Source organism: Chrysemys picta, chromosome 10 (assembly GCF_011386835.1).
Source record: "Chrysemys picta bellii isolate R12L10 chromosome 10, ASM1138683v2, whole genome shotgun sequence".
Classification (NCBI taxonomy): Eukaryota; Metazoa; Chordata; order Testudines; family Emydidae; genus Chrysemys; species Chrysemys picta.
In genome coordinates this window covers 13,073,262-13,099,549 of record NC_088800.1, presented here as the reverse complement: position 1 = coordinate 13,099,549, position 26,288 = coordinate 13,073,262, and the positions used below count along the sequence as shown (strand labels likewise).

The following is a 26,288-nucleotide window of genomic DNA, read 5'->3' as shown; positions in this document are numbered from 1 at the left end:
AGTACCTCTCAGTTTAACAGTACAAGGCAGCAGAAAAAAACTGTTTTTTTTGGAGTTGGGGCTGTAACTCAAGAACCCCTGGGGTCAAAGGACCCCAATGTGGATCACTAATGCTACCCTGCGCCCCTATGAGGGACCCCAGATTTCAAAGCTATCCAATTAACTATTTGGATTTTAGAACACTTACAAGAGTCAAGCTTTGAAACCTATAAAATGATGGGAATTGAAGCCATTTTTTCTATATCGGTGCATGCACAGTGTAAATATGTACATTTCCTTAAATACCATTCTCAATGTGGGTCTCCCAAAGATTCAGTGGATGCCAAACACTACTCTAGATAAAACTCAACAGACTGAGACCATTTTGACCTTCATCACATCAATAGTTTAATCCAGGGGTCGGCAACGTTCAGCAGGCGGCTCACCAGGGTAAGCACCCTGGCGGGCCGGGCCAGTTTTATTTCCCTGCTGACGCGGCAGGTTTGGCCGATCCCGGCCCCCACTGGCCGCGGTTCGCTGTCCCGGGCCAATGGGGGCTGTGGGAAGCGGCGTGGGCGAGCGATGTGCTGGCCGCGGCTTCTCGCCACCCCCATTGGCCCAGGACGGCAAATCGCGGCCAGCGGGGACCGCGATTGGCTGAACCTGCCGCGTCAGCAGGTAAATAAAACTGGCCCGGCCCGCCAGGGTGCTTACCCTGGCGAGCCACGTGCCGAATGTTGCCGACCCCTGGTTTAATCCCTAGCTCTGGGCAAAGAAACCCACCTAGAAACTTTTTTTACATGGTTATTTTTTGGGGGTGGATGGGGGCTTGTATCTCCAGAACCCCATGCTCATACGACTCCAAATTTGGGTCTCTAATCCCACCAAGCACCCTCCTGCTAATCCCACCAAGCACCTCCAAGCACACCAAATTTTAAAAAAAATTGACTACGCATGTCGGTTTTAGAGGACTTAGAAGCGTTAACCTTTAAACAGATGTCATGATGCAACCTTAACTATAGGGGTGCTCCTGTGCCACTACAATGACAGACCATGCAGTTCTAAACTTGCGATGCTGTCCATTCTCTGTGGTGGGTTAGAATGCACATAACTGATTGGGAGGGAGTGGGCATTGGCTGGAACTACTGCTCTACAGGAAGAAAGAACACAGGATAGATCCATTTGTGTGGGTACGCAACTGAACAAGTTCAAATGGAGTGTCAGCTGTCTGGTGGCTTCCACCCTGCAGCAGAGCACAGGGAATGCTCTACTGGTTTCCAGCCAATACAGAAAAACACAAACAAAACTGACACTTGTTGTGGAACAAGCAAGGTTTTGAAAGACATGGGGAGTGGGAGCCTTCACATCCTCGCAGTGAAGTCACTCTGCTGATAGACTGAAAAATAGAGCCTTCTCCAAAGGAAGCCAACTGGCTTTCAGCTGAGCCTAAATGAAGTAATTGCAGGGCTGCTTTCCAAATTCAAATCAGATTAGATTTGAAGTGAAACAGGGCTGGAAAAAAATCTAAACATAGCTTTTCTGATTTCATTGTCAGACAAAATGAACCCATCAGGCATCTGCACTATCAAAAAGAAATGTGCTTAGTACGTTAGACATATTTTACTGTCATCTGGTGGTAAGGGGGAGGCAAAGTGAGGTGATCCCAACACTCGCTTTGGTTTGCCATTTGTATCACCAGTACCAGTATCACCAGTACCACTTGTATCACCAGTTGAAACCAAGAGTTACTACCGTTCTGTATTCAGACGACAGCGAGGACTGTTGTTCAGAATGATCAGTGGGCTAAAACTTCAACTAGTAAAAATGAAAAATACTCCTCCGACCTCCTCCTTTTTATCTCTTCATGAAAAAGGAGTAGCAATATTTAAATAACACAACACTGCGGGCTGTAACTCTTCATGTAGACACTACCTATGCCAACAGGAGGGCTTTTCTCATTGGCATAGGTATTCCACTGCCCTGAGAGATGGTAGATAGGTCAACAGAAGAATTCTTTCATTGACCTAGTGCTGGTCCACACCAGGGGTTAGGTTGGTATAGCTACAGTACCTCTCTCAGGAGTTTGATATTTCATATCCCCGTGAGACGTAGCTATCCCGAAGTAAATTCCTAGTGTAGAACAGGCCTAGGATGGTAGAATTAAACAAAAACATACAGACATCTGAAGGAATGGTGGACACACAAGGAAAACTGTACGGTTCTGCAGCAGCTGTAAAATCCTGACCACCATTTTGCATTTCACCCTCTGAAGAGGGTCTCCCTGGCAGCTCTGAGGGTGGAATTTTCCAAAGACCTCAGCCTTGACCTAATTGCAGATCCTATGATCAAGCTCCCAGTGGCTTCAATTGGCGCAGTATCAGGCCAATGCCAAGTGCTTCTGAAAACCCCACCATGAATTCCTACAACATTTAACAGGAGAGGACTCACCCTCAGAATCCTGCACTGAGGTACTAAAGAAGAGCATACAATGCTCTTACGACGTCTCCTCTGGCCCTTCCCCTCAACCAGAGGGCTGCTTCCTGGCAGATCTATTATTGTCTTCTCCAAACAAAAACATTCCCATCTCCCTAGCACTCTGTTAACCCCCAGCCAGTACCAGAACCCACCTCACACTCCTCACCCACTGACCCAACCACCCTGCAGGGAGCTACCCTGAGCTCCAAGCAATTTTCTTCTGCCCTCAGGATGTAACTCGCCTTCTTCTTGCAGGGACGAGTCAGGATCCGGAAGCAGAGAGAGGCAGAGTACATGAGGAAGGAGGTGCAGGGCAGGATTTGCTTCTTCCTAGAGAGTCCTGACCAAGCTCCACCTCCCAGATGGCAGAAAACTTCCCTTCATTCTAACAATGCCTTTAGTAGAGCCCCACTCCCAAATCAGAGGAAAGCAGACAGTTCCCAGGTAAGATACCCCTGGGCATTAGTTAATTACCGTATATACTCGTTCAGAAGCTGAATATTTTTGGTAAAAATGACGCATCAAAGAGCGGGGGCCGGCTTATAAACGGGTCTACACCAAAATTTGATGATTTTAAACTTTATGGAATCATTGAATTAAATATCTAATATGTTGTCATTTTGTTTACCTGAAGCGTTTGCAGGCACGGAGCCCCGCAGATCCCAGTGTCCGCGGTTTGCCATTCCCAGCCAATGGGAGCTGCAGGACGTGGTGTGCCATTGGCTGGCAATGGCAAACTGCGGACACTCGGAACTGAGGGGCTCCGTGCCTGCAGATGCTCCGGGTAAACAAAACGTCCAGGCCCGCTAGCAGCTTACCCTAATGGGCCAGGAGCCAAAGTTTGCCAACCCCTGAAATATAGGGTCGGCTTATGAAAGGGTCATACACTTTTTGCTATTTTTACCTAACCATCTTGGGGGGTTGGCTTATAAACGAACGGGCTAATGAACGAGTATATAAGGTATATCTAAGTTAAGAAACAGTTTCTTACTGTAACTGTGGTTCTTCAAGATGTGATGGTCTAGTGTCATTTGTAAATCCCTATGTGAGCACTGCCTAGGTGCAAAGTTTCTTACAAGATACCTGGAAGCTCAAGATAACAGCAGCAGGCATCCCAGGTACATTTACACTCACTGTATTGCCCTGTCCCTTTCTCACCGTGTGCTGGTGGCTCGCTATGAATTTCTGGAGCTGCTCTATGTCATGTTCCATGCCGGCATTTGTTCCTTCCTTGGCTTCAGCCGTTAGCGTATAAACATTCAGCCCACGGTGGTATTTCACACAGTAGTCCCCCGAGTGCACTATATGAGACAAAGTGCTCCAAGAGTCTGGTTCACCAGCTTCCTCTCTGAAATAAAACAAACCCAGGTTAACACATAAATGAGACTGAAACGCTGTGATGCAGTGACACACATGCCTTGGTCTGGATACTCATCTAGTCAATGGCCCAAGCAAAAGAGACTACAGGGCGGTTTACTCTGCAGGCTAGAAGGTCAGGCCAAGAAACACATACGCTCCCCAATCTTGGCAGAGGGAAATGAACTGGAGTTGAGAGTTAGAGTCAATGACAAGCTACATCCCAAAAAGTCCTGCCAAGTCTTATCGACCTGGAGTTTCCAAGCTGTCAGAAGGTTATAGCAAATAGTGATGATGGGCAAAGTGACTGCTTTCTAAAGTGAATTTAATGCAGACCAAGGTGGCCAGGTTGACAACCCTAGAGTGGGAACTATCTCCTAATCTATAGAATAAGGACTGTAGGGCAATAGGCAAACAGCATAACAACTTTTAGGACAGAAACATTCCTCCAGGGATCGGACTGAGACAATAAACCTAGCAACTTTCATTCATTACTGAACTGGACTTGATTTGAATGGCTGGCCTAAAGGGGAAGATCTTATATGGCCATTCTTACATAACAGTTAGGACACCAATATCCTGAGATATCAAGTCCCTCTACAATAGGATTATTGATTTAATTATAGAGTTTCCCATTTTGACAGTTAACAGTAACAAAATCTTTAAAAAGGGTCAATCCTATGAGGAAAAAGAAAAAGAAAACCATGCCGTTGTCTCCACTAGCACAGAGCTTTAAAGTTATAACTAATTTACATTCTTATTTACATAAAATGAACACAGTAATGGTCAAAATACTGCCACCTTCACTACAAGCTTCAGAGCATGACTACACTGACAGAAGAACAGAGGCACACCCATATGGAACTTTTCCTATCCCTAATTGTTAGGAAAATTGTTATGTTTCTAACAGTTAACATGAGCTCAGATACCATAGTAAATGGCACAGTTTAAGAACCGGAACTGAAAGAAAAGAGTCAAGTCGAATTTCCATTAAGGTTACTAGCCAAATTCAGGCCTAGCAGAAGTTTGCATTTGAGTGATGCCTGTGATAAAGACTGAATTTGAATCTAAAAGGATAAATCATACTGAGGTGCTATGCTGTAGGAGTGTGATTGGCCCTTTAAGGGGAGTTGGGCCCAGCCACAGGTGTGATAGATCAGCAACCTTCCAGCTGAGGCTGACCAGTTAGGAATCAGAACCCAGATTTTTAAAGGTATTTAGGCATTACTGTGCTCAGCATTCCAATGTCTAACAGATTTAGGAGCCTAAATCCAATTTTCAAATGGCGTTTAAGGAGCCTAAATCCTGTGAGCAGTCAATGAGATTTTGGCTCCAAGGTGCTGAAATCTCTTTTTTAAAATGAGATTTGGGCTATGTCTACACTGCACTTTTGTCATTATAACTCAGGGGTAGGCAACTATGGCACACGAGTCTTTAAGGTTTCGCGTCCCCGTAATACATTTTAACATTTTTAGAAGGTCTCTTTCTATAAGTCTATAATATATAACTAAACTATTGTTGTATGTAAAGTAAATAAGGTTTTTAAAATGTTTAAGAAGCTTCATTTAAAATTAAATTAAAATGCAGAGCCCCCTGGTCCAGTGGCCAGGACCCGGGCAGTGTGAGTGCCACTGAAAATCAGCTCCCATGCCACCTTTGGCACGCGTGCCATAGGTTGCCTACCCGTGACTTAGGGATTCGACATAGTACTGGACTCATGACTGCTGCTCTAGCCCACTCAGACACATTTGGAGAAACAAACATATTACCATGAAGTGTAAAATGAAACTGCTGCAGTTTCTTGCCTTCAGCATCTTGCTATACACAAACAAGACATGGACACTAAGGAAACAGGATGGTAAGAAGCTTTCTGCTTTTGAATTGAAATTCTACAGGCAATTGCTGGGGATTACCTATACCTCACTCAGGACTAACGAGGATTTAATCACGCACATTTACAGCATAACTGGAGCGATACTGTCTATTAAGACAATCAGATAAAGAACACTTGAGTTTGCAGGACATGTGGGTCAAATGAACAGAGGAAGATGGCCAAAGAAAGTTTTGCAGGGACTGATGCAAGGTGCCAAGGGGCGCCTATGGCGAGCGTGGGCTGATGATGATGTTGATTGGATGGAATGCGGTACAGCGCACTTCGCGAGGCTGCGTAAAAACTCTGAAAGATGGAGGAAGATTGCACGCCAATGACTCCCATATACTGTGGTTACTGTTCTTTGTGATGTAGGAGAATGTTTATATATATTGCCATAAATCAGTTAGGTGTGCAATGCTGACAGCAGCAATGCCAATACTTCCAAAAATCTGGGCCCAGGTGATTATAAAAACCCAGCAAGTAGCCCAGTCAGGCAGAGAGATGTCAGGAGCAGGGAGGCTCTGGCAAGAAGCCCCTAAGTCAAAGGGGAAGAACTACAGGAAGCAGGCTGGCTCCACTGGCAGGCCCTGGAGCAGGGTGACACTCTCAGGCAAACAGCCAGTAGAGCAGAAACCTGTAGGGACTAGCTCCCTGCAGGAGACTCAAGGTTCAGGGGAAGGGACAATGGAGGTACTGTACTAGTTTTACGTGTAAGAACCAAAGCAGAAGCCCTGAGGAAACAGGACTGAATCAGAATCTGCACATGATGTCACCCTTTCCTGGGCTGGAGAGACAGGCCAGCAGCCTACAGGCTGCTGTTCTAGAAAGTAAGAACCCTGGTTAAACAGCTAGCCTTGATCCCACAAACACTTATACAAGTGCTTAGTTTTAGTCATGTGATTAGTCTCAGTAACCTCAATGGGACTACCCACATGCTTAAAGTTAAGCATTAGAGTTAAGCATGGGTACACTTGTAGGATCGAGGCCTTAGTCTGCAGTTCACTTTGGGGTTTTTTGCCCTCTGTCAAGTTTCATTTTGAACCAGAAACGAGTTCCGGGAACTGATGAGACATTGGCCTGTCAGCGAGAAGCACTTTCCACTAATGGCCAGATTCTGGCTCATCTTGTCACAGTGGCATATGGTGGCCATGCTGGCTAATCACCCTAGGGGTAATCGTATCACTTTCAGAATAGAGAAAACAGCCACTGTGGGGCTGATACTTTCCCCTTCGGTGCATGTGGGTGGGAGTGGACAGGCAGGAGTGGAGCCTTGACTTCATCACATTGTGTGCCATCTAGGCCAGCTGCACTGATGTGCTGGAGACATATGATGTGCCAGGTATACGGCTCTGCAGGGTACGTCTCTGTCCGAGCAAGTGTGCCAGGGGGACTGGGAGGTGGGCAGCTGAGGCAGTTTTCTTCACTCGGAAAAAAGATGTGTAGTTAAGTTGAGTCAGTAGCACAAGTTTAAATCCTAGAAGAGACAAGGCCATTTGTAGTTCTCACACAAGTTATCAGGTGAAGTTCAAGGCTGTGGTGGAGCTTAGGGTGTGCCTCAACCTGCTAACTCATGAAAAAACTACAAACTGCTTTCACTTCATAAGGATTTTATCTTGTATTAGGCCTGGCCTACACTACACAGTTAGGTTGACATAAGGTAACTTACGTCGACCTCATTATGTCAGTGTCTACACAACAGTCTTGTCCCACTGATGTAAGTGCCCTACTGCAACGACATAACTCCACCTCCACAAGGGGCACAAGGCTTATGCCGGTGTAGTTAGGGCTATGCAGTGTCCATATAGACACTGTGTTATTTACATGGGCTGTTCACTCTCTTATCAATTTCATGGCTCCAGCTGCGCTGTGAAATTGACAAGAAAGCAGACAGCTAGAGCCCAACTGCCGCCCCATACCCCTGGAGAGCTGGAATGGCTGGACCCCACTCCCATCTGGGAGGGTAAGAATGGATCCCACTCTTAGCTGGGAGCCGTGGGCAGCAAAACCCCGCTCCCAATGGGAAATGGGGGGCAGCTGGGCTCCCGTCAGGGAGCTGCCAGCGCAGCTGAGAGACCGGGCTCTCCGCTCCCCACACTGCCCCTCTTAGGTCAGTGGAAGCGCTCCTGGTGAGGACACACATCACTGACTCATGGAGGGTAGTGTGGACATGCACCATCACAGAAATTACTGTGGTGGCTGTAAATTGACTTAAGTTTTTAATGTAGACATACCCTTAGTTAACTGAAGTTAACACCACACCCTTCTTCCCTAGTGAAGACAAGGCCTGAGCCACATTCTGATTCCCAAGTTTCTTCGGGGGCAGTGAAATTACAAACTACTTCATACGTCAGCTGCATGGCAAAGCTATGGTTGAGCCCTAAACGATGAAGGATTTCAAATACTAGAACTAACACACTCCATTGAGAAATATGTCCATTAGGCCTCATAAAATTACAGGTACGTTTACGAACACATGCCACTTTGAGTCCTTAGGATAAAAACAGTAACCCTTTTATCAGGTTAATGAGTACCCAAGGAAATTACTCGAGGAAAGCAAGTCCACTGGATACTGTTATATAAGTTACCATGCAATTTAAAAGAAACACCTACATCTTTGACGTGGAGCAGTATTGAAGAAATGGATCTCTATGAACATTGGCAGTAGATAGTGGGCATGGTCGGGTGGGGCTACCCTGAGACAGTTTTATACACGATATATATATATTGCAAAGAACAATCCTGTACTGACAGTGGCTGATGGACTAGCTGCCCTAACAGATTTTTTCTAATTTCTATGACTCACTTCAAATTAATCTATGATTCATCCAAATCAAGCCCAGTCTAAATGGACCTGATTCTCCTCCCTGTCTCCACAGTGTACCTCAATTGACTTCAATGGAATTGCTCCTGATTTATTCAGAACCAGAATCAATATTTCAATAAAGAAAGAGAAGGTAATGTACGGTTTTCTATTATAAATGGCTGTTTCAACTTCTGTAAAACCAACCATCAAACCCCTGCAATCCAAGTTATTTTATGCTTTTAATAGCTCAGTTAACTGAATAAATGGCCCTTCTTTATCAAGGAAACACAGACATTTCTGTCTGAGCTATTTTTCTTTTCAGCTGTCATATATGAGAAATCACTGTACTTAGAGCAGCTTTCGGAACACAATGAAGCAGTCATGGTGAAAAGCCCATTCACCAATTCATGAGAGCAACATCAGCGAGATTAAAGAGAACTAAGCGCAGCAGCCTTTGTCAATTTCCCATCAGCTTCAAGTATATTTGCAAGCATCTTCAAACAGGCATCCACAAAGCAATCTGCAGAATTCAGGATTATGAATGACTTCACAAACATCAAAATTCAGAAATGAATTACAGAGTAACTACGCCTACCTGTTTGCCTCTAATGAAATTCACCACCTTCACAGAAGTATGCCAGATTTATTCAAATAATTACTTCCACATACAAAGAAAAAAATGTCTTTCATATACAAATTTCATGCTGAGTGTTAAACTGAACATTTTTATAATGGTGCGTAAACCTTGTTAAGTAGCAAATTACATCTCACATCCAGGCAGTCGCAGGGGACTATTGGCTCAGTATGCAATAAGAAGTCATCTGTACCATGCCCAGATGAAACAAAGATATAACTGATGGCCTGCATCTACCACCCTTACTCCACGAGTTGTCCCACTGAGGACCGTGATGAGTCTTCAGCGAATGGGACTCCTCCCAGAGGAAGGTATTGCCACAGTTCAGGGCAGGGGCGGCTCCAGGCACCAGCGCACCAAGCACGTGCCTGGGGCGGCAAGCCGCGGGGGGCGGCCTGCCGGTCGCCATGAGGGTGGCAGTCAGGCTGCCTTGGGCGGCATGCCTGCGGGAGGTCCGCTGGTCCCGCGGCAATTCGGCGGCAGGTACGCCGAAGGCGCGGGACCGGCGGACCTCCCGCAGGCATGACGCCAAATCCGTGTTACCAGCGGACCTCCCGCAGGCATGTCGCCAAAGGCTGCCTGACTGCCGTGCTTGGGGTGGCAAAATACATACAGCCGCCCCTGGTTCAGGGCAACTGCACTTGTAGTTTCCCTTTATAGTCCAGCAAAGGCACCCCTTCTTAGGCTTCCAGCTCCCCAGCTGTCCCTCTCTTGAGCAGATCTCACTCCCTGGTGACTGGGGTTTTTCCAGGCTGCGAGTTCCCCAGCAAGTCAGACTGCCTAAGCAGGCCTGCTTTGCTTTCTCCTCAGAGGCTATAAACAGAGTAACTGCCCATAGGCATAAGGTACCCATAGCTTTTCCTAAGCAAGCAAATTTATTCTCAAGGTGAAAGCATTACAGAGAAAGAAAGAAAAAAAACAAAACCCAAAACCTATGCACATGCTAAGAAGTTTACCGGAGATCACCCCAACTCTGACAAGGGCTCTGGGAGGAGTCAGTCCTTCAACCCCACTAAAGCGTTTTTTCTGTGGTCACAAGTTCATAAAACCTTTTGCTCAGAACCAGAATGCCTATGAATCTGAGACTCACTTTTTATATAGTTTGGGCCACTGATCTTGCCCTCATGTAACAGGTGATCAAATTACAAAGGTTCCCCCTTCCGCCAGGGCAAAGCTTCAAAAGGCTGGTTTCTTGCAACCAGATAGGGTACATTTGCACACCTTTCCTCCCTAAAGACTTCCTGGGAAACCAACTTAATTTTGAAAGCTCATTTTTTGTCTGGCACATTGCTTCATATAAAAACATAATCCCCTCTTTCCACTCAGTGTGTAACTATAAAGTAGACAACACTAGCAATGGGGGGAAAAGTTTAAATTTACTGTGCTAGTCTCTTCCTCATCTTGGAATTCCTTAACTTGGAATTTTCATTTTTATACAGAATCTTTAGTTTTTACATTTTGTGAAAAAATAAAAACGTATATTAACTATTAACTAAATTTTACTGAAAGTACCAGTGTCACTCATTCAATGTGCATAACCTTCTCCACCTGTGGTGGATATTTGAATGTGCTTTAAATTTACATAGCTAAACATACTCTAATAAACCATTTCTGGGGTATAAAATTTATTCAACGGTGTACAGGGGTTAGTGTTTTAATGCATCTCAAATTTTACTTCAGCCTCCAGATATGAGTGAGTAAAGTTACGAAAGATGCCGAAAACCTTATAAATCACTCCTAAAGACGGTGTCACTGAGTTTGGCAAGGACAAATTTCACATTGACGGTAATGTGCTGTTCAGTACTGTAGGAGCAAGGCTGTAGATACAAATGGCAATTTATTTTATTTTATTATAATGATTGATGGCACTGGTAGGCTTTGAACTTGTTAAAAAATTGTAAGTAGATCAATAAAACATTGTGTTCAACTGAATATGGTGGCTATGGATTTTTATGGTTTTTTTAATCAGAGAATTTTGTGTTTTTTTTTTTATCATGGAAAACGAGGATCCCTGTTGATCAGATCTACGCTGTGAGAGTATCCACACAGCACTGAATAAAGTTTCAGGATAAAAACTGGGATGAATTCTCTGCTCTTAGTCCCTGTTTTGGTTTGTCCAAAATCCTAGTCAGAAAAAAAATATTCCTAGAGGGAAGAAATTTGTTTCTTTAGGGATGAACAGTGTTTGCACCTAAGCAGGAAAAATATTTACCAGGTCATCCTGCAGCTACAGAAACATCTCAGATTAGGGTGCAAGCCCAAAAAGGAGTGACAGCCAAAGCAATTAACCCAAATCATTGCTACCACCAAAGTAATATGACGTACTGAATCCAAGAAACTAATCAGACTGGTCACACCCTAGTGCAGTTAGTACATTTGAAATGTAAAACAGCACAATATATTTTCATGTCCAAAGGCTGCCCAAGTAGATCATTTGCTCTTCCCTGGTGAAGAGCACTTAAGAAACAAAATAACAGATTTAACGCAGCAGAGCAAATAGGATAGCTCTGCGTCACTATCTTGCAACGGAAAGAGATAGAAATCTGCAGCTACACAGCAAGTCTTAGAACTTCCTGCAACTACTGATGAGATATTTTTAAAAAGAGGGAAGAAGAATGAAAAGAGGAAAACAAAATGTGCTTCAAAAACAGAGAGATGCATTTGCAATTGGACTCTGAGGTCCTAAGTGCAAAGTTTCGCATACTGATTTGCACAGGTTTGAAAATCATATGGAGTCCTGTCAGGGTGCGGGGGTGTGGATAGGGGTCGAGGCAGTGAGGGGACAGGGAGCAGGGGGGGTTGGATGCAGGTGGGGTCCCGGGGGGGGGGGGGCAGTTAGGGGCCGGGAGTCCCAGGAGGGGGCGGTCAGGGGGACAAGAAGCGGGGGGGAGGGGTTGGATGATTTGGAGGTTCTGAGGGGAGTAGGCAGGGGGCAGGAAGTGGGAGGGGGCGGATGGGGGCGGGGACCAGGCTGTTTGGGGAGGCACAGCCTTCCCTACCTGGCCCTCCATACAGTTTCGGAACCCCGATGTGGCCCTCGGGCCAAAAAGTTTGCCCACCCCCGTACTAGACAATCTATTCAGATTTTAGTGAGTGCTCTGTGACAGAACAGTGCAAACAACTTCAATAAAGGTCACAGTTAGATCCTTCACTATTGAAATTTAATGACACCGATGACAGGGTCGCCGTTAAAAAGTCAACATTTCCCCAAAGTTACCACAGTGGTATATCAGATCCCAGAGTATTTCCCTAGTCCTAGAAGGGAATTCTATTATGTGGTTGCTCTGGCTAAATAACTTTTAATGGTAAGAACCATAGTTACTGTGTTACCTTATTCTTGCAAATACTATCACTTCTGAGAGGACACAATGACCTCAGAGCTGAAATGGTATTCACTACCATTGTGCAGAGGCAATGAAAAGTAATCTGGAAATATAGCCTCTCAGAACTACAATAAAACAGAACTTTAATACTCACCAGTGACATTTTCAAATAAGTTGTATGGGTTAAGGCAGTGTTTCCCAAACTTGGGCCGCCGCTTGTGTAGGGAAAGCCACTGGACGGTTTGTTTACCTGCCGCGTCCACAGGTTCGGCCGATCGCGGCTCCCACTGGCCGCGGTTGGCTGCTCCAGGCCAATGGGGGCGGCGGGAAGTGGCGGCCAGTACGTCCCTTGCCCAGCGCTGCTTCCAGCCACTCCCATTGGCCTGGAGCAGCGAACTGCAGCCAGTGGGAGCCGCGATCGGCCGAACCTGCGGACCCGGCAGGTAAACAAACCGGCCCGGCCGGCCAGGGGCTTTCCCTACACAAGCGGCGGCCCAAGTTTGGGAAACACTGGGTTATGGGATCTACAGCAACACGCTCAGGTGATTAACTTCTCACCAACTACCACACCTGACTCTGTGGGTATGTGAGAGTTTGTGTACAAGGGAGAGATTTTCACATTTTAGGTGCCTCCAGAAATATGCAGGAAAGCAGCAACGAATACATTTGTTAGTGCCGTAAGAATATGTTATGGGCACTCGCTAATTTGAATGCTTTCTGAGGTGGCAACAAAGAGTTAAAAATGTACTTGTGTAATAGTGACTAATTCCTTACCATACTGCATATGGAAGTGAACAGAAGCAGGGTAGAAGATTAGGACACTAATAATTCTGGATTGTGTAACCAGCGCTCCCCAGTAAAAGGTGAAATGTTCAACAAATGGTTTCAAAATGCCTTACACTGTAATTTGGGAAATGTTCAGACCACCGATCAAATACCAGACAATATAAAATTCCTGTCAGAAAGGTGGTTTAATTTGCATCCCTTCTTTAATAAATGTTCACAGATTTTCATATCCTCAGATAGTATGAAAAATTATTCTCAGTGCAATTCAAACTATACTTCTTCCCACAAAGGGACTACACTCTTTTAAACCAAGCATTTTTCAGGCTTCAATGTGGGCTGTAAAATAAGAAATCAAAACAGCAACACTGATATTATATATACTTGCAGGCAAAGCAGTTCACATACTATAAATTCCATAAGACATAATTGCCTGTTATTAAATTAATTCTTCCTTTTGGTTTATATTCACACCAACTATCTTGAATTCAAAAAGATTGGTACCTCTTGGCATTCACCTCTAGAGATCCAATACTGTAGCACTCAACATTACTTAAGGAACCAAAATAGCCTATTAAAGGTAATTAGTGAAGAAAAGGGATGGCTGAATTTTGCATCGCTGATGGTCTCATTGGAAACTTAGGGTAAGTCTGGGAGCTGCAAGTATTTAGGATAAAGTGGAGCAGATTCACCCACCCTCATCTTTAATACACAGGTGTGGCCAATGGATACTGCCTCAGCATGCAATGTTCTACCTGTATCCAAACAAAGGTTTCTCTGGTCAAGATGAGCGTTGCATAATGGGACATGTTGTCTCTGCAGGACACAGTTACATAATGAACATGCGCATGATTACAGGCTATGTTAGAACTCTGTGGAAGGCTGCATTTTGCCTGTAAGCCACCCCTTCATCTATATCTTATTCTTACTCTTGCTCGCCCCCAGCCCTCTCCTTTTCCTTTCCTTGCGGGAAGTAGAAGATCTTCCTCTCACAGTCTTTTTCGGCTTCTTGACTGGAGCCATGGAGGGAGACCAGTGCTGGCTTGTGGATGGCACTGGCAGAGCACTGCGCACGGAGGCCACGGTGTTCGGTGCGGAGTCAGACCGCTGCTCTGGTGCTGGAGTGAGTGTCAACTCCATTAGGAGTGCTTTTAGAGGGATATTGCGCTACTTCTTTATCTTAGGTTTGAAGGACTTGCAGATACAACACTTGTCGCTTATGTGTCCCTCGCCGAAGCACCTTAGGCAGCAGTTATTTGGATCGCTGATGGGCATAGGCCATTTGCAGCGATCGCAGAGCTTAAAGTCTGGGGACTAGGGCATGCCCTGTCCCCCGGCTGAGTCCCGTTTGGGACTACGAGAACTTCAAGAACTACTACTAAGGGTAACTAACTGTAACAACGATTATCTACAACTATACTACAAGTTCTACGAACAGAGAACGAGACAACGCTAGCCGAAGCAGACGACGTTCCAGCACCACTACTGGCGGCAAGAAGGAACTGAGGGTGGGGAGAGCCGGCGGCACCCCTTATACCGTGGCACGTGTGCACCGCTCCAGGGGGCGCCAGAGCTAGTCCCCTATGGATACTGCTGAGGGAAAAACTTCCAGCACCGGTGCATGTGGCAAGCTCAATACCTAATATGGAATGGACATGAGCAAGCACTCGAAAGAGAACTGCTCTTCTTGTATATTGGTTAAGAACCTGTAACAAACTTGTTTTCTATCTACAAGGTAGCCTTTTGCTGGACTAAATGGAATCCTGTGCAGAAAAACTTTGATGGTACACTGGAATGCCTATTCTTAAGTTATTCCATACCCACAACCCAAAAAATCTTATTAACTCTATAACAGATAAATATTCAGAGGGTAATAGGTAACAGTGTTACCAGCTTAAAATAAGGAAGTTTTGCACAATAAATCAAACGACATGGAAAGCACAATCATAGCCTGTATAAATTCTAGTACAATATGAAAACCGAAAGAGAGGGTGGCAATCAAAGCTATTAAACAGCTGAGTGAGAGTGGGCATTCAAGGGGATATATCTATCCAATAGGACACAAGGGAATATGAGCTACCCGATAGGACACCAGGTTTCGTTTGTTGTGCATTACATTTTAACAGGATAGTTTCCGAGCCATAATTGGGTTTGACGTAATGTTTATCCATTAACTGGAAGAAATGCTGAGAAGCTGAGGTGCTATGTTAGTTGCAAACATAGGGGTTCAGGACAAGGAGTAGACTGGAAGTTTGGGGAGAGGGAAGGTTTGAGTGCAAACGGGGGGGGGGGGGGACATCATTTCCCCCACTCTTCCCATTTTTCTTACGATCCTGGTGCCTCCCTCAATGTGAATGCTTTAAAATGGTTACTCTGAATCAGCTCAGTCTAGTAGGGACAAAAAGATGTTCCCAAATGAAAGCCCTTCAGTGACCCATATGGAATAAGATAGTACTCTGCATCAAGTTTCTAGCAGACAGCTACACACCTCACAAAAACAACTTCCTATAATTAGCCCTCTTGTTAGCATGCTCAGCAGAAATACTAAAGAATGAATGGGCCAGAGAGACCACACCCCCACTAGGTTAGGGCTGTGACAAAGGAGATGTCATGTTCCAGATTTGTCAATCTGGTGCCTCTTGCAAACAGTATATTTAATAAAAATATATTTTAAAAATATTTTTAAAAGTGTTACTTTCTGATGCTGAACATTCTGTGGATTCAAGCTATCTGCCTAATTAATTAATCATTCTCTCTCTTCTAGATAACAATGAAATTAATACCCCAATTAACCACTGTCTGTGTAACCTCTACATTCTAGGTGTCACAACGGCAAAAAGCCAGCCATCACCTACAATTACAGAGCTTTGAGGGCACCATCAATACTGCTACTATAGAAATAAGCACCTAAACACTCACAAATCTATTAAAGGAGCATTTCCAGGTCAAATTAAGCCGAAAATTCAGTTTGTAAAAGCCTTTCGACATATTCTCCACTGTTTTGCACCTTGTGTCATCATATATACCTGTGCAAACTGAGCGCAAAATGCCATAAAACGCTACTACCCTGATTTAGCAGTGTTATATAACCACTCTGCACTCACTTTACACAGTTGTAAATGACAGCTAAAGATACAAGAGAGACAAGGCGGGCGAGGTCATATCTTTTATTGGGCCAATTTCTGTTGGTGAGAGAGAAGCTTTTGAGCCATGCAGAGCTCTGCTTCAGATAAAAGATATGAGACAGAGGAGACTCAAGCCCAAATCATGATAATGATGATGATTTTTTGGTTTGTTTTTTTTAAACCTCTGATCATATATAAATGTTTCCATGACTCCACTTTTTTAAATTGCAACTTAAAAAAAATTACTGTGTAGTGTTGCTAACACAAATACTCCAGCATTGTATTAGGGCACAAGACCAGGAAAGTTTCACTGGCTAGGAAGAAAAACTATGACTAAAAGTTAGACTGATCAATCTGCCCAAGCTAAGTGAAGTGCAAAATAGGAAACAAATAGCAAAAAGGCTTAAAAGTATATTCTTATTCTTTCTTGCCATGTCTCTATTTGGGGTCTTTTATAGCCCTCTTCCAAAACTCATGATAGTACACCTGGCTGTCATGCAAATTGGTCTCTCTAAGGCCCAGTAATATCCAGCTCACATACTGAGTCTTTGGTTTCCCCCTTGAATGTCTTCTATCCACAATCATTGCAATGGCCATCCTACCAATATAACTCTCAGGTCTCCGCTAGACGTGCCCTTACCAACGTAGCCTTGTCTTCAATTGGGGCAACCTGCATTAGGCCCCTCACAATCTCATTTCTTTTTGTCCAACCATTTGACCATCCCAACATCTTCATCCCCATAGTGGGGAGCATACTGATTTCTTTTTTTGTGGCTGGCCAAGTCTTTGTCCCATACGTTAGGAGGAGCCAAATTACAGTTTTATGCACTCTAGCCTTTAACTTTATTGCCATATTTTTATTAAGGAGAGGGTCAGCTCCTACAATTGCACCACGTAGCTTTGGTACAATGCCGAGCATCACTCAGGAGGACACCACTGTCCACAACCACTAATCCTAGGTATTTAAATTTTGTCACTCTTCTAAGCTCTCTGCCTGTAATATCTTTAGGGGGTGGGTCCTCCTCCCGCAGTCAGCACAGCCTCAATCTTATCAACATTCACTCTAAGTGCTGCCTACTCAAAACTGTGCTGCCAATGTTCAAAACAATGTTTTGTGCATGCCACTAAGCCATCAACAAACAGGATTTCCAACGTGGCTCCCTTTGTACACTCTCACTTAGCACATCTAAGACAACTGTAAACAACAAACGCTGACTCCTGGTGCAGGACAACATTTACTGGAAATTCTCTGCGTAGCCCCATTTGGTTTGGACTACAGTAGTCATGCCATCAAACCTAACCCAGATAAAATGAATATACCCTTCTAGCACACCTGTCCATCACAAACTCCAATTATCTTGGTACATGATCATATGCCTTCTCTAAGACCACAAAGACTATGCCCAGTTGCCATCTCTTTTTGCTGAACTTCTCCATGAGGATTTGTAGAGCAAATATGGCATCAATTTGATTTCTTCCTGGCCTAAGTCCATATTGACCCTCCCAAATTTTAACTGTTCCAGGCAAATACTTTTCAATAATCTTCTCCCATACTTTCAAAGCATGTGATGTCAGCTGAATTGAGTAATAATTAGCAAACCGTGTAATATCTCCTTCATCTTTAAAAATGGGCACCATGAAGCTTTTACGCCTTTCATTAGACATTTCCCTCTTTCTTAGAATATAATTCAACAGACTTGTAAAATACATGACACCTTCCCTTCCCAATGACTTCAGTCCATCCACCAATACTTCTTCTAGCCAAGCTTTCTCCTTTTTCATTCTCCTATGTGCCTCTCAAGCCTCTTCCTCCTGCATGTAATCTTTCATGCCCAAGTTTGGCCTATGTGTTCTTAGTCCCTCCCTTCATCACTCTTTCAAAATAATCACCCCAGACTTTATTGATTGATTCACCATTTGTCTGCAATATACCATGTTCATTTCTAATATACACAAACTGGTTCACATCCCTCATCATTTTCTCTCTGGCCTTAATGAGTCTGCAGATTGTCTTTTCTCCCTCGTATCCTCGTAGTCAGTTATCACAAGCCTAAATGTTATCTGTCGTAACACTTCTTTTAGCTTCCTTTTTCGCCTTCATATACACCATCTCATCACCGTTCAAGCCACTGGCCTGCTGTTTTTTAAAGGTTACCTTTTTCTTTTCAACGGATTCTTTATTTTGATGATTCCATCACAAAAAGTGTTCCTTCTTATCCTTTTCGGCACTGATTCCATCACTCCTAGGACTCCTTGTGCCATGTCCAGCAATATTAACTTTAGTTTGTACCAGTTATCTTCCACACATCCCTGTGTGTAGTCCGGAAGCCTATACATTACTGCTTGTTCAAAGATTTTTTTCATTCCCATCTTTAAGTTTCCACCACTTCGGCCTTTCCAGTGCCCAATAGTTCAGACGTTTCTGAGATCTCTGCAGTCTGAAGTCCGTAATAAGTCTGTGCTGGTTCACAATGCACTTGCCAGGTATTACCTTACAATTGATTATTCATGAGCTATTGCTGCTTCTTGTCAACAAGAAATCAATTTGGGACTTGTGTCTGTCACTGGCATACCTTATAATGTTACTTTCCCTCTTCTGAAAGCGTGTGTTAGCAATCACCAGACAAGTCTGTAGGGCCAATTCCCTCTTGGAGTTTCTGGTTCCAATGCCGTGCCTTTCATGGACTGTTTCATACCCAGTCTTTGCGGTTATAACATGTGTACTTAGATCTGCTTGATAATTATCTTCTCATTGGGTAATATGTTTCCAGTAAGGCACAACAACTGATACAAAAACTCCACTTTTATCTTTTGATCCTCTCCTAATTGTGGTGCATATCCACTTAATATATGGACATTTACGTCAGCTCAGTTTAATACTCAACTCATCAGCCAGTCTGACATTATGGTAAACTCTACCAAATGCCTCTGCACGGTTTCACCCAGAATAAGATTTTAGATTTTAAAAATTCTTTTGAATTTAATAATATAAGGTGATATTAATACAAAGAGACAATTACTTTTTAGTATTTTTTTTAAACTGGACAGTGTCCCTGTAATATCAAATCTACTGAGAAAACTTTAGGAGAGGGAAAGAAAATCAGTAGTCGTCTAGTGAAAGAAGACAACACTGGGAGGGAAAGAAATTTGATATTCTTATCAGAAGGAGGAAGCATTTCATGAGCTTTGGAGAAGGGCACGAGTCTCAAAGCAACCCCCACTCTTTTCCAATTATGGTCGCTCTTAGCCATTGGTAATTGAGATGCTCTGTATACTACTGTCCATGTGCTTAATATTTATGCATCTCACTCTGCCACCATCATTCCTCCTAGTTGAAGGATCAATAAGAGACAACCTTAGGAGAACATGGCACCTTTCATCTCGAAGTTATCAGTTCACATCTGGCTGAGGACAAGCATGTAGGCAAAGATATTTCAGCCGGTCAGAGAAGAAGTACCTGCTTACATATAACAGCCACAAACCTGGAGCTGATATGAAGCCAGGCATTTACATCAGTATATGCGTATAAATGGTAATTCTGGGAGTGCATTTACATAGTAGGCAGTTTTCCTGCTAGGAATAGGTTAAGTTTAATAAAACTACCCAGCCATGAAAATAAATGAAAATGTCAAGTTACTTATCCTCCTTTTTGTTATTGTTGTTGTTATATTTGGAGATGAGAGAGGGGAAGAGAATGTCTTCAGCTTCTACCCTGACCACAGTTAAAGCCCTTATTCAGCAAAGTATTTAAACATATGCCTACCTTTAAACCCACACTTAAATCCTTTGCTAAATAGGAATGGGATTACCTACGTATTTAAAATTAAGCATGTACTCAAGTACAAATACCTAGAAGAGTACCCATCTCAGAGGCACTACTGAAAGCATCTCATTGGGAAACAGCACAGACCTCATCACTTATGTATTTTAGATCAAGGATTGCAAAATGCTCACAAAACAACTTTTTTTCCTTTTATGTTAGTTGGGTCTGGGTCAGTATGAACTTGGAAATTACATCCATTTTCTAATAAGAACCACACTTTGTCCTGCCTCTCTGCACACTGATTTACATCTTCACATGCTGAGCCACCTGGCTATTATCAGAACATTTTAAGGAAGGGTAATACTCTCCCTATGATCACTTAGCTGCACTGATGACTTTATTAATAATAGAGAAGGGAAGAAACCCACCAGACAGTGATAACACCACAGACGCAGAACTAACTCAAATGAAAATCCTGCAAAGTTTTCTAGGAGAAATTAGTGATTGCTTAAACTTTGAATCTCTCCTTTCTCTAGTAGGCATACAAAAATAAGAGCCAGACAGAAAAAAAAGTGTTTTCCTTGTGGGTCTTTTCATCCTTCTCACCTACTTCTTTCTTTATGGTGCCACACTCATGATTGACTGCTGAGAGTTTCCACATGCGTAGCTCACCGAAGATTTTTGCACTTTTCAGTTATTAGACAGAGATTTAGGCTACTACGAAGCAAATCAGATTATGAAAGTGGCATTGTTAGGTTGTTTATAGACACATACACACAACAGTATGTCAGATTTTAAAAATAATCAACAACAATTGCGTTGCATTACCGAACATATTCAAGGAGAATAAAAGAAGTGGAGATGATACAATGAGAAGTCCTGGGTGATCTTCCCCTTGCTGTAGTTCAGGGTCAGCAACGTTGTCACGCAGCTCGCCAGGGTGCTTACCCTGGCGAGCCGCATGCCGAACGTTGCCGACCCCTGCTTTGCCAGTCACAATCTCAGCTGCTAAATTTTAAACATTTATATCTTTTCTTACCCAATTCCTCCCCCACCCCCCAAAAGAGAGGAGGGGCTTTCAATCAACTGGCAAACTGAATATCAGACAGTCCTTGGAATCTCCTCCTATACCTGCTTCACAAAGCAATGAAGAACATGGACCTGGATTACTACACTGCATTCTATTTGGAAACACCAGCTAGTGCAAAATGCAGCTGTCCTCTTACACAGCCAAGTTACTGCCAGGAAGCAGGCGACCCCTATGTTCCAGAGTGAACTGGCTCTTAGTGTATAATCTACACAGCAACTGGGAGCATACCTCCCAGCTTGGGTAGACAAACACACACTAGCTGTGCTCGAGGCAGCTTGCTAAAAACAGCAGTATGGCCAAGGTGGCACAGACCGCTGCTTGAGCTAGCCACCCGCATACATACTCCGGGGGTTGGGCAGATTCATACTCCTGCAGCTAGCCCAAGGAGCTGCCTGTGCCACCCCAGCCACACTGCTATTTTTAGTGCACTAGGTTGAGCAAAGCTAGCATGTTTGTTTACCCATCCTGGGAAGCACATTCCTTTAGAGGTCATCTCTCCCTTTGCATGATAACATGGCCACTGAGGTTAGCTGAGGCTCTCAAGCTACCAATGGCCAGAATTAAACATGAAAGGGCTACTGGCAAACCATTCTCAATGAAGGGACCTTGAATCTGGAATTCACTCCCACCACTGCTCTAAGAGACAGCTGGCTTTCAAGGCCGACCTATTTTCCTAGCTGTTTTCAGAAGGGGATGGATCATTATTTGGTCACTGATTTGTACCCTGCAAATTAGAGAGATGCATTTAAAATGTCTAATAAATAGATACTTAGCAAATGTGGATGAGCTCCAGTAACAGAGGATCCTAATGGGATGTTTTGGAAAATATTACTGCCTCGGGCAATAGATTATTCCATTTTCACTAGGAGAAAGGCCAGGTTTATTTTGCAAACCTTATTTATAGATAAAACAAAGGTGCGCAGGGGTGATTTATGACTTATTCATCACACTCCCAGAAAGATCCCACTTCATTTTAGTGGGCTGTCTGTTCTAATCCAGTTCTGTCTTTCACTCTTGAAGAATCTGTGCTTACACCTCTCATATCAAGAGAGATGATGCAGGGACCAGTTAACATAAGAAAGCAACAACTCTCCAGGAATCCAGGGGTTATAAGAAAGAAAATGTTCAGGCTGTTTTCATGAAGAACTGCAACAGCTTAAAAAGGAAAAGCTTTTTTCATAAACAGGGAGGAATCAAGGGACGGAGAGAGAGGAATCATGGGATTTTTTTTAAATTTGACCACGTCCCAGAATTCCACTGGCTTCCACTAAGCATCTCTCAACACGCAGTGAGAAAAATCCGAGAACATACACAGCTCAGCAGCAAAGCAAAAAGGACCAAAGGATAACATCAGAGAATACAACACACTTAGTACACGTCAAGCCCACGCCATGTATCCAATGGATATGTCTACACAGCAAGCGGCAGTGAGTCTCCAAGCCCAGGTCAACAGACTCAGGCTGATAGGACTTGTGCTACCTCACTAAAAATAGCTGTGCGGATGCTGGGGCTGGAGCTTGGACTCTGGAGCCTATCCCCCTCTCTAGGCTCCAAAGCCCAAGTTGCAACATCTACACAGCTATTTTTAATCACAGTAACATGAGCCCAAGTCTGTTGACCTGTGTGCAGGTTATTCGTATGGCTTACATATTGCATGCCAACTAGTGTCAATTCAGTGCAAACTAACCCCTCCATGTACACAAGGCCTTAATTCTCTTTGGGGCAGGGACTGTCTTTTTTGTATTATTTGTTTTAACACAAAGGGGTCCTGGTCCTACAACTAAGGTTCGTAGGCACTACGGTAGTACAAATAATAATATATCCACAGGTGTCATGTCCTCACTATATTACAACAGAAAAACTTCAAAAACAGACTCCAACGAGAAACTGCTGAGCTAGAATTGATATGCAAACTAGACACAATCAACTCCGGTTTAAATAAGGACTGGGAATGGTTGGGCCATTACAAACATTGAAATCTATCTCCCCTTGTAAGTATTCTCACACTTGTTATCTAACTGTCTGTCTGTGCTGGGCTAGCTTGATTATCACTTCAAAAGTTTTTTTCTCTTAATTAATTGGCCTCTCAGAGGTGGTAAGACAACTCCCACCTGTTTATGCTCTCTGTATGTGTGTATATATATCTCCTCAATATATGTTCCATTCTATATGCATCCGAAGAAGTGGGCTATAGTCCACGAAAGCTTATGCTCTAATAAATTTGTTAGTCTCTAAGGTGCCACAAGTCCTCCTGTTCTTCTTTTTATGTCCTCACTAGTCCGGCTAAGAGGGGGATTCAGTATCTTGTTGCTGAAGCTAAGTAATGCTTTAAGGAAATAATATGGATAACAGGAATTCAGATCATATTGGTAGCATAATTGAAATTTGGTCTTTTATTTTCACAGGTGAACTACAAGGCCATCACAAAGCCTCTTGTCTTAGGTCAGAATCACTTTCCAGGGAAAAACAGTAACACTAGGGAGATACTGCCAGAAATCCAAGGACTCAGAACTTTTAGTTTTCACTCCAACAGAGATCTGACACTCCAATACTTGAACCGATTGTGAAATATTCCTCAAGTACACTGCGCGGCTGTTGTAATAGCTTTATTTCCCCATTTTTACTAAATTACCAGCTCTACTCCTATTTGGGTAATAACAGTACTTACGGTACTTGCTGCAAGCTATACAACCGAGTTTTGAGTGATGTAATTTTCTTGACTGCATCCTGTCTTTCTTGACTATCCTGTTATGTTGCTAACCATCTAAACATTTAGGAGAGTTTCACCTTATTTCATGGTTAACTAACCACATTATAGGATTGATCCATTTATTCCAACTTTAATTCAGTATACAGGCACGGGTGTGTGGGTATAAGAGAATTATGGGGACTGAACATTGTCACAGAATGATTCATATATCAAAAGATCACTTGGGAAAGCGGGTGTAACGCCTATCACCATGACCCCATATTATTCCCAGATGATGGGTATTAAATGAAAGCTTAATGCAGAGTTTCTTTTCCCCCTCTCTCTCTACTTTAACATGGTGTTGATAGAAAATTTTGAAACTTGTGTGATGGAAGATTAATTTCAACGACTTCAGCAACATATATCACAAGACTGACTTTCAGCTTTGAGAATTATTCTCCCCCATCTCCTAAAATAACAACAACAACAATAGTAGCAGTAATAATAATGGAGAACAAAGACATTACGCCCAATAACATGCACTGGTGTTTAATAACATTAACACAATTCATGGCATTGGGCAACTGAATGCAGATTTAAAAGGAGTCTAAAAATTCAGAGCAGAAAAGGAAAGTTAATGACAGAAGAGCTTAAGATGACAAGATATCAAGATAATAAAAATTGATAACAATATAGATTAAGTGTGCAACTGGTTAAAACTTTTTCTCCTGCTTTGACAAACTTTCCACTCAAAGCAAACAGATTAAATAAGTGTTATCAGCCTTGGCTTTCAAAACTAGATCTCTCAATATACTGTTATTTTTGATAACTTCTAGTTCTCCAAAACATTCTTGTAAAGCACTTCAATAAAGAAAATAACGTGAAAACACATACATGATTGGTCACTTGGGACTAGTCAGTATGTCTTCACAAACCTCTCATTTTGTTTTTAAACACACAAGTTAATTTCAGTCCAGACCTTCAGGGTTACATATCTTTTCCATAAATAATGATATTTTATTCTATAGAATCAGCATGGTTTGTTTTAAGCAAAAACTGGTAGAGAATATTATTTAATAGAAAGAAAAACAAAAAACCTCACCCAAACTCCCAATATCAGCTTTCCACTGGGGGATCTGGCACTTGTGCAAGGAAAAACTTCTTCATTTGTGTTTGCATAAGGTTTAACTCTAACACTGTTACAAAAAATGACGTGACAGCTGTAAACAGAAGACTGTGCAACAAAAACAGAAATGAGAATATCACATGACTATTGCATTTCCCATAAACCTTGAGGTCCTGTCCAACCCTTTCCAGCAACAAAGGCAAAAATAAAGAGTTAACAACAAAAACTGCACCTAATTGGGGGTACTTGGATTCGTGTTATTCAAATAACTATGCACAATACAGGCAAGGATGCTGCAGGGGACAGAAAGCCAACACAGAAACTCAGAAAAATTATTCTTACTCTGTCAAAATCTGATGTAGCTTCTGATAGCCCCGCTCCAAGGCCAAGCTCACAGGTGTAGCCCCTTCGTTGTTGTGGATGCAAAGAGCTCCTCTTCCACCTGGCTGCTGTAGCAGAAACCATGTCAACCTCAGAAGGCCCAGCCTCACTGCAAAATGCAACAACGTCTCCCGGGGGCTACTCTCTGGGAAGAAAGAAAAAAGAAAATGAAACGTGCAGATTATGGATTAGATGAATGCCACTTCCCCACATCCTAGCTACTGGAGTTGAGCCACACTGATGCAAAATACAGTACAATGGTTGGCACAAAACTAGCAGTCTCTCAGAGCCAAAAAGCCAGGCAACCCAAACACTGAAGCACCTGGAAAAACATATGCAAAGACTGGCTGATCACATTCAGGGGAGGCTTGCACTTCAGAGCGAGGGGATCACCACAGTGTAGGGCCCTACCAAATTCACGGCCATAAAAAGGGCATTCCGGACTGTGAAATCTGGTCTTGTGTGCTTTTACCCTATACTATACAGATTTTACGGGAGAGACCAGCATTTCTCAAATTGGGGGTCCTGACCGAAAAGGGAATTGCAGGGGTGTTGCAAGGTTATTTTAGGGGGGGGGGTCACAGTATTGCCACCCTTATTTCTGCGCTGCCTTCAGAGCTGGGCAGCTGGAGAGGGGCGGCTGTTGGTTGGGCATCCAGCTCTGAAGGCAGTGCCCCGCCAGGAGCAGTGCAGAAGTAAGGGTGGCAATACCATACCATGCCATCCTTACTTCTGCACTGCTGCCTTCAGAGCTGGGTGGCTGGAGAGTGGTGGCTGCTGACCAAGGGCTCAGCTCTGCAGGCAGCAATGCGGACGCAAGGGTGGCAATACCATTCTATGCCATCCTTATTTCTGCACTGCGGCTGGCAGCGACTCTGCCTTCAGAGC

General features: G+C 43.5%; 1 protein-coding gene across 22 annotated transcripts in view; it reads right to left on the bottom strand.

Annotated features, from left to right (window-relative positions):
• Positions 1-26,288, bottom strand: part of AKAP13 (A-kinase anchoring protein 13) — a 341,004-nt gene that overhangs the window by 162,328 nt on the left and 152,388 nt on the right. For all 22 annotated transcript variants that reach the window (XM_042856648.2, XM_065559282.1, XM_065559288.1 and 19 more), the window contains 2 exons: positions 25,362-25,545; positions 3,613-3,802 (listed from right to left, as the gene is read on the bottom strand). In XM_042856648.2, coding sequence (XP_042712582.2) covers positions 3,613-3,802; positions 25,362-25,545 — 374 coding nt within the window. The remainder of the gene's footprint in view (positions 1-3,612; positions 3,803-25,361; positions 25,546-26,288) is intronic.